Raw genomic sequence first — 9,101 nt, 5'->3', positions numbered from 1 at the left:
TCTCTCTCTCTCTCTCTCTCTCTCTCTCTCTCTCTCTCTCTCTCTCTCTCTCATGCTTCAGAGAACAAAACAGGCTGGTGATGTCTTTCTCCCTAGCTCCACTTTGTGGGTGTCTAAAAGAACCTGTTCAAAGGCAGGAGGTGGAGTGAACAGCGTCTCACCTCTGAGCCTCTCTTTCCAGTTCCTCCCTAGTTACTTATCTGGTTTTAATCAGACAAATGAAGAAGAAGAAGAAGAACAACAACAACAACAAGCAGTTTACCGGTTACCTGTAATTATTTATCTCCCCTTTAACTCACTCCCAAACAAGACTTTGTTTTCAAACATGCATGTATGGGCTGTTTTGGCAAGCAGTGGGCAGGAGCTGCTCAGCCACCACAGAAAGGGCAAGTGGAAACTGCATAACAGCTCAGAGCTATTTGGGTGTGCCAGCCCAGCTTCGGGGTTTCAAAAACAAATGGGGAGAAGACCCTCTCTTACTTACTAGTAACTGCAGGGCAGAGGGCAGAGAAATTGAGCCTCACCTTCAAAAAAATGCAATTCCCAGCTGCCCTATGACCACTGTCCCCTGCAGGCAGACTGCCTGCCTGCCCGCCTGCCCTTTCTCTAAAGGAGATAATGACTGATTAGGACTCCTGTTTGCAAACACATTTGTCTTTCTAGATAGACTACCAGCAGAAAACAGAAAGAGATTGCTGTTCTTCAAAACTAGACCATGATTTCTGAAATGGAAGCCGGAAAGGATTGTGTTTTAGAGTTCAGAATTACTTAGTAAAGTGTGTTGAGTGGAATTGTAATACACCCAGGAAGGATGGAGAAAGTTATTGGGGTACAAATGGGTGGAATCTCACATTCAAGATGAAACCAGAAGGCTACCCACTAAAAATATCATGTGTCTTTCCCCACAAGGAAGCCCTACAACCTCTTGCATGCCAGGTAAGGAAATTCCCCATCCTCCATGGAGAGGCAAGAGAAAGGCCATCCTGTTTTAGAAGAGCTAGCCTCAACAATTGCCTTGTAAAAGAGACTGAACTCAGTCCCAAAATGAGATTAACCACATAGTAGGAAAGAACATCTGTCACTGCCTCAGTCAGACCAAGAGTTAGTGTAGTGAACATACAGGTAAACATGTACATACATGTAAATGAACATACATATAAAAATGTACCAGAAATGGACCTGTCCCAACTTATACTCCTAAGGAGACACCTTATGCCTAACTCAGACAACTCAAGTCAAATAAAGCTACAAAAGAAAGGATCTACTTGGCTCAAGCGATACTTTTCCATTTATCTCACACGTCAGGCTGCATATTAGTTACGTTGACTGACACTGATACAGCAACTGCTGCCTAACTTACATGTGAATCTCAATGGTTGCTCAAACCATAGATCAACCACACAACCACATCTGCAGAGGTCAGGGGCCTGTCACAGAATCGTATCACTCACATTTCTGCTTAGTAGTAGAGACTGAGTTAAGCCAATAGATATCTTTGTCAGCCTGAATAAACCATGAAATGAAGTGTTTCACTCCATCAAGTCAAAGCAACGCAGAGCATCTCTGCTTACCAGCTTTGGAAATTAGGAAGGTTTATTATGGTTGACATACACGAATCTTATGTTCCTTCAGACCCATTTTTAAAGACATATACCGTAAGAACAATTTAAACTCATTGCCAAGTCTTCAGAGTGCTTGGTAGACTGTGCCCACATTAAACCCGCCTATAGAGAGATATTGTGACTTTACCAGAGCCCTGCTCAGGGTCTTTCCCGCTCAGCAAGAAGTAAGAAAACCAGGAGGATGCACAGAGCATCCAAGGTCTGCTGAAAGCTCCAATTGTAAAAACTGTGCGGCAACACTCACCACTCTGGGCTTCTGCTGGTCCAGGGTATGCAAAAAGGCTGAATTGGGGTCCAGCGTGCGCTCAGGATCACTGGAGATGTCCTCCTCCGAGTCATCATAAGAAGAGGAGAAGCCAGTGGAGGAGGCTGAGGAGGACGACAGCTTCCTCAGAGGTAGGGGACCCCGAGGGCTTCCTTGGATCTCCTCTAACCCTCCATCCTCCTGAGCACCCATATCTGTAATGATGACTGCAGGGATGGCCGGGATGTTGCTGGGGCTGCAGCCCTCTTTTAAGGAGGCCTTGTCCTTCTGGTCTGGGGGCATCTCTTGGCAGCTAGGGTGAGCATCTCCGTCTCGCAGCTGGCTTCCCCAAGTCCCCTTCGACTGCACCCCTGTGTCACGTGTCCAGATCAGGGGAGCTTCCGCCATGGCACTGGGCCAAACTATGGAACTCTCAGGCTGCATTCCCATCCTGTCCCCGGGGAAGCATTGGGGTTCTTTCAATTTTGTTGTTACTTCCCCAGGTGGTAAAGGTTCCAGCATTCTGCCATAATGAACGCCTGCCTCCACACCCCTGCCCCCTGGCTGTGCTGCCTGGCTGCCCCCAAGCAAGCCCAGTGCTGGAGAGCCTTCTCTCTCACTGTCCAGGGTCTGCTGGGGCCCTCGCATCCCTGAGATCCTACTTCCTCCCTTCTCAGATCCTATGGAACCCAGGTCTCCAGGCAGTCTAGACCATCTCGGGTCCTCGGAGGGCTCTGAGATTTGGGCAGTCACAGCCTTCTCTTCTGGCCTTTTGATGACTTCAGGTGTCCGGGAGCCCTGCCCACCAACAGAATGAATTCCTCTTCCCACCCTTCCAGGGGGTTCTCTCATGTGGGTCCGGACAGGCTCTGGGGCTGAGCCGGTCTCCCTGCCCAGAAACTGCCCCCGTCTCTCCATCTGGGCCTCCCAGGGGCGCATGCCCCCGAGCTCACAGGCTGTCTCCATAAGGGCAGGATCATGTCCAGGGTGTGGTCCAGCGGCTGCGGCTGAAGCTGCTACTTTAGTAGCCAACGTTAAGCTAGTTCCAAAGCGCTCCAGTGAGGGATCAACCCTCTTGTCAATTTCCATGGGTGTGGGTGAGCCACAGCGGGGACTGGCCAGGGTACCTCTTTCCATTCTCATTGAAGTAGATGGACTCTGAGTCCCTAACCTGGTCGGGCTGGCTAAAAGAGGGGCTACTCCCTCCTTGTCCTTCAAGGGGTGTGTGCTGAGTCTGCTTCTCCTTCCAGAGTTGGTATCTGGGGTTTCTGTACATTGTTCTCCCCAGGATTTTGTTCTTCGTTCCTCACTTGGGGAGCACGGAGCCAAGACCCTTCCGGGGGGCTGGCTGCTACTTCGGAAGGGACACGGGGAGGGCGAACGAGCCCTACCCAAACGCGGACTTCGGGGCGCTTGAATGGCAGAGCTCTGTGCCTGGATTTGCGCCTCGAACATGCCCACTTTCTGGTTCACCTGCACATTTTGCAACTCGCGCTGCAGAATCCGCAGCTTCCTCTGGGCCTCCTCTGGCCCAGGTGGGGAGAGGATGCGGGCCGTCACCACCTGCTGCGCGTCCCCTCGCAGGCGGCCAGCCCAACTGGGACTGCCCACGCCACTGCTGCTGCTGCTGTTGCTGCTGCTGCTGCCACCTCCGCTACCGCTGCTACTATTCAGCCTGCGCCGGCCGCTGCGCCAGCCCCCTGGGCTCCCGGGCTCCGACAGCGACAGCGACTCTGCTGGGGGGAAGAGAAAGGAAGCGCCTCTCCCAGGGCTGAAGACGCTGCCGGGGCTCAGCGCGGCCCTCCCAGAGGGCTGGGGCGTCTCGCTGCCGCTGGGCCGGGGGCCGCCACTCTTGAGCTCGTTGGTGCTGTTCATGATCACCAGGCTATTGAGGGCATAGCAGTACACAGCCATAGTACTGGGTCCGCCCGCCGCCGCGGCTCTCCGTCCCGCTCCACCGCCGGCGCCTCCTCCTCCCGCGGCTCCTGGCTTAGTCCCGGAGGCCCGGCGGCCGCAGCTCCGCGCGCCGATGGAGCAGCATGGCCTAGGCGGCGGGCACGGGGCAAGATCGCGGACTCGGCCCCCGCCCCAAGCTCCATAAACGATTTCGCTGCTGTGGAGACACAAGGAGAAAAGTCAGAATTTCCGAAGGCATCAAGGGGGTGGGGTGGAGAGAGCCCACCCGCAGAGAGCAAAGGGAGCCCCGGGACCCCAATCTGCTGGGGACGGGGTGCCCCTGGATGTCTAGCCTACAGGGGTTGTGATGCTCAGTGAGGAGGCATGCTGGGCCGCCTCGATATGGCCTCTGTTGGTATTTTTCCGGCCGTGGTCCACCTCCCCCAACTTGTGATAAGCTCCAAGAACACCTAGAATCCCAAATTCTGAAATTAGCCTAGGTAGCCACGCGGATGGCCGAGGGAGGAGGTGCAACTCGCTGGTTCCCTCCGCGAGACTGGCCAGGATCCCTTGGCCAGAGCAAACACCGGCTGTCGAGGATGACAGGCAACCCTGCTCCACCCTCTCAGGACATCAGAGACCAAGTCACAGGGAACCTGACCCGGACCTGCCTTCCCCAAACCGCTGCTGGAGCCCAGACCTGGAAGGGGACTTGTGTGCCCGCCTTTTTTTTTCTTTTTTTTATTTTTTTTTTTTTTTTTTTTTTTCTGATCCTGGACTGGGGCTATGCCTCTCGGCCTATGAAAGGCCGGGAAGAGCGCGAGGGGGTGGGGTGGGGGGGGCGGCCCAGGCACTTTTCAGCACTATCCTTGATGTCTGTCTCTCTCCAAACAAGTGTGTTTTGTGAATGTGGGCACGCGTGCGCGCTAGAGAGGAAACTCTGCAGTATCCAGCACTGGATTCAATCCTGGTGGCTCCCTACTGTCCCCTCAGACCCTGCAGCGAGTGTGTGTGTGTGTGTGTGTGTGTGTGTGTGTGTGTGTGTGTGTGTGTGTTTGGGAGGGGAGTGCATGTCCTCATGCCCTGCGCGCATCCTGTTAGCGAGGACCCGGCTGCCCCCTCTGGGACCCACACCCCTCGGAGGAACTCTGGGCTTGCTTGCACAGTTGCAGCCCGGAGGCCTTCTAATTGTGCAGGCCTGAGAATTTGCAGCTTTCCGGAGTCCGGCATGCTAAGCCCCGGAGCAGTGCGGCCGGCCGAGGGCAGGGCCTCGCGCATCCCGGGCAGCCTCGCCTGGCGCCAGCGGAGCCGCCGGGCAAGCCGAGCCCCAGACGCCCGCAGCACGCCGGGGAGGTGGCCGCGGCGCAGCGGTCCGGAAGGCGGTGGGAAAGTAGAATCGCCTCCTATGCCCCCAAGGCCACGCCACGCTACCGTCCCAAATCAGCCTCCCTTCTCCACCGTTCTAACCCTCCCCTCTGTGCTGTGCTCGGACCTCGGAACACCCAGAGGAACCCCAGCACAGATGGAGCGGAAAGAGGGTTCAGAGACAAGGGCCAGGAAGGAGCCGCCACGCTTACCTGCAATTTGCTCAAACTCCCAGGTCCCGTGCAGGCGACATGCCCCGGGGACTCCGGGCTCGTACAGACCAGGTGACTTAAAGTTTAAAAACAAAACAAAACAAAAAGACAAACAACCAAACAGCCCCCAAAGGGTTTCCGCAACAACTTATGGAAGACAGAAAAAGTGGGGTGCAACGAGGCTGAATGTACCGGCGCAGGGACTAGGCGATCCCGGAGGGGACACCGCCAGGCCGACCCTGCGCTGCTCTGCTACTCTGTGCTTGGTTGGAGACACTACCGCTGTCAGCGTCTGCTCCCGGCTACTTCTGTGTTTGTTCAATGTAAGATTTAAAAAAAAAAAAAAAAAAAAAAAAAAAAAGTTGGGGGTTGGGGGAGGAGGCAGAGAGGCGGGGGCTTGGGGGAGGAAAGCAGGAAGGAAGTTGTGAGCCTGTCTGGGGTTGAACTCAGCGGAACAAGTTTTTCTTTTCTTCTTTTTTTTTTTTTCTATTGCTTGGCAAACCGAGGGAGGGAAACACTTAAAAAAAAAAGTTTCCATTGTTAGCTAACAAAAAAAAGAGGCTTTAACTTCTGCGGGTTAAAGATATACGATTTATTTTCCACCCCTCGACCAAGGTTTGCTGGTGTCTAGTTTTATGAAGCTACTTTTGAAAACTGTTTTTTAATAAAGTTTTGAGTGTTTGTGCTAAACAAAGCTGCTAGTGGGAGAATTTTTTTTAGCATTGAAAGAGGGGTGATATTCTGTATAAGCAGTGTGTGTACTTGTACACTACAATAGGCAACTTTTTACAAGATATATTGCATATATTGCAGGGCGTTTCCTTGCACAGTTGCAGGTTTTAATGCATCAGGGTAGAATTTTGGAAGACTGGTTGGGCTGTGAGCTGCTGAGTGTCTTGTAGGCTAGATGTGTGAAGGAGCTCTGCGTTAAGCAGTTATCTATAAATGCACACAGAGACTGTGCTGATCGAGTATTTTTGCACACAACTCTCAAAAAGTTATTTTAAGAAAAAGCATAGTCCTGGGGCTGATCAATGTCTTGAACCACTTGCTCAGTCTCCTGTGAATTTACTCCTGAGTTTTCAAGGGTTCTACTCCACCCTCAAATAAATGGAGGGGGGGGCACCAGGCAACACTGGAGGGCTGGGAACACTCCCTGCCCCCATACACACACACACACACACACACACACACACACACACACACACTTAAGCCCCACCCACCCGGCACTGCAAGCCTGGTTTGCATAATTCCCTAAATCTTACACTCTAGCGTTTAGTGGAAACAGGGAACACAGCTGCTAGGCTTAGGAGATTTAAGAATCCCAAGCTTGAATCCGCCCATATTTCCTGATTAGCCAAACCTCGGACGGAAAACCTGACCGCCTGTAGCAAGCAGACAGCTTACTTGTTTATGTAACAATACCGTTGAAGTGAGCAAAGCAACCTGCAACTTGGTCAGGAAAAGACTCAAGCAAATTTGAAACCAAGAGCCCTTCCAGCCAAGAATTCCTGGAATCAGACAAGTCCTTTCTGGTTTTGTTTTGTTTTGTTTTTCTGTTTTTGTTTTATTTTTTATTTTATTTTTTTAACATGCCCCGAAAGGCTTGAACCTGATTTGCCTCTCACCCTCAATGGGGCTGAATAAAGATGCCTGTCCTGTGTGTGTTCTAGTATTACCCTGAGACAAAGAAGCCACCTCTATCTAGACTCCCTCCTTTGGTCCCTAGTGGCAGGAAGAGGAGTTACCCAACCCAGAAGACTCAAGCTCTCAAGGTCTAATCTGAGAGGTGATAAACCAACTGAAGAGCCTAGCGAAGCTCCCACAGAATTCTACCTTGCCGGCCCCTGAGAGGCCGTTCCCGGTTGCTACTGTCTCTCATAGGTGATTCAACCATCCTTCCCTAGTGAGAAACGAAGGCTGCTGGAACACGCCCTTAGTCTCTGAGTAATCCTTGGCCAGTCAGCTGCTGTCAGACAGGACATGGAGATGGAACTTCTGGCTTGGACGCAAGGGAGACCAGACGATAGTCCTAACCATGACACTGAGAGGGTTTGGCTGGGTGAAAGTCCCCAGATTGGCAGCCTTTACGTCCTACCGTAGACTCTAGCTGGCTCCCACAAGGTAAAGCAAACGTAACAATTCGACGTAGTGTTTGCTCTTTCCAGACACTGGTTTAGGCACATTTTGAATATGTATACAGGGCTAAGGACATAGTATGGGTAACAGAATGCCTTCCTAGCACGCACCATGCCTGGCGATTGATCCTCAGTACTGCACAAACCAGGCTTGTTGGCCTAGCGACATGTACCTGTAGTCCAGCACTGTAGTGGTGGAGGCAGGAGGATGAGAAGTTCAAAGTCACTATTAGCTACATCGAGAGTTTAAAACCATCTTGGGGTATCTGAGATCCTGTCTCAGCAACCCCTCCCTACCTCTAACACACACACACACACACACACACACACACACACACAAAAGAGAAAAAAACCAATTTGCACATTTTTAACCTTATAACAACACTGTCAGGTAGGTGTTGTTACAGGCTTCATTTACACTAGAAATTAAAATCCAAAGAGGTGTGGCATTTGAGCAACCCTGGTACCACAGCTGGTAAAGCTTGATCAGTGCTCTGTGGGCCACTCACAGGCTCTATGCTTGTTGCTACTCTTCTTATGCCAGTTCTTTACAACTAGTTACTCCCTAACATTTCTGGGACACCCCCCCCCAAATTTGCTCGCTTTTGGGGTGGGATTTTTACCGATTGATGCTATAAAATTAATATGCATAAAGAGCGATGGTGTAAAATCTTTAGCTGACATCATCCTCTAACAATGAAGGACTGACTGGGCAGATGTGCTCTACCATAAGGGGTTAGGTATCTCTGCTTACCACTCTTGTTCAACGTTGTACTTGAAAGGCTCAATGAGGCACCATGTGCCTATAATCCCAGCACTCCCATTTCAAATACACCGCAAATACAAAGCCAGTTTGAACTGCTGTGATACCTTTGATGTCCTGGTCGGTGTTGTCACACAAGAAAAGGAAATAAAAGACCTTTAGGGCGAAAGAAGTAAAACTATTGCTTGAACACAATATGTGTGTGGGCAGAAAATGAAATCTAGTGGGATTTATAAAAAGGCACCAGAAATACAACTAAATTTAGGAAATGTGTTATATTTCTATTATTACTAAGAGCGGGCCACAGTCCAGTTAGTTGAAACAACAGAGATTTATTTTCTCATAGTTCTTGAGGGTGGAATCATGAGATTAAGGTAACAGCAGGGTTAGTTTTTTTCTAAAGCCTCTCTCCTTGGCTTACAAATTACTTTCTTTCCTGGACCTTCATATGATCTTCATCTATATGTGCTGTGATTCCTCTTCTTGTAGAACATATCCTACTGGAGTAGAATATATCATACCTAGTGTCTTACGGTTTTCATTGCTGTGAGCAGACACCATGACCAAGGCAACTCTTGTAAGGACACCATTTAGTTGGGGCTGGCTTACAGTTTCAGAGGTTCAGTCCATTACCATCAAGGTGGGAACATGGCAGCATCCAGGCAGGCATGGGGTGGGAGGAGCTGAGAGGTCTATAGCTCGAGAAGACTGGCTTCCAGGTGGCTAGGGTAAGGGTCTCAAAGTCCATGCCCAGAGTGACACACCTACTCTGACAAGGCCACGCCTATTAGCCCCACTGCCTGGGCCAAGCATATTCAAACTACCATACTTACTTTAACCCTAACTACTGTTTAAAAGATC

The 9,101-nt window shown here is 50.9% G+C and overlaps 1 protein-coding gene across 1 annotated transcript in view; it reads right to left on the bottom strand.

Moving 5' to 3' along the window:
• Nucleotides 1-5,650, bottom strand: part of Itpkb (inositol-trisphosphate 3-kinase B) — a 95,088-nt gene extending 89,438 nt beyond the window's left edge. The window contains exons 1-2 of the mRNA XM_021197793.2: nucleotides 5,340-5,650; nucleotides 1,867-3,979 (exon numbers count right to left, since the gene is read on the bottom strand). Of these exons, the coding sequence (XP_021053452.1) occupies nucleotides 1,867-3,780 (1,914 nt within the window). The 5' untranslated portion in view covers nucleotides 3,781-3,979; nucleotides 5,340-5,650. The remainder of the gene's footprint in view (nucleotides 1-1,866; nucleotides 3,980-5,339) is intronic.
• Between the last annotated feature and the right edge of the window lie 3,451 nt (nucleotides 5,651-9,101).

Source organism: Mus pahari, chromosome 5 (assembly GCF_900095145.1).
Source record: "Mus pahari chromosome 5, PAHARI_EIJ_v1.1, whole genome shotgun sequence".
In the NCBI taxonomy this organism is placed as follows: Eukaryota; Metazoa; Chordata; class Mammalia; order Rodentia; family Muridae; genus Mus; species Mus pahari.
The sequence above is the reverse complement of the archived record's forward strand: the minus strand, read 5'-3'. Positions and strand labels throughout refer to the sequence as shown.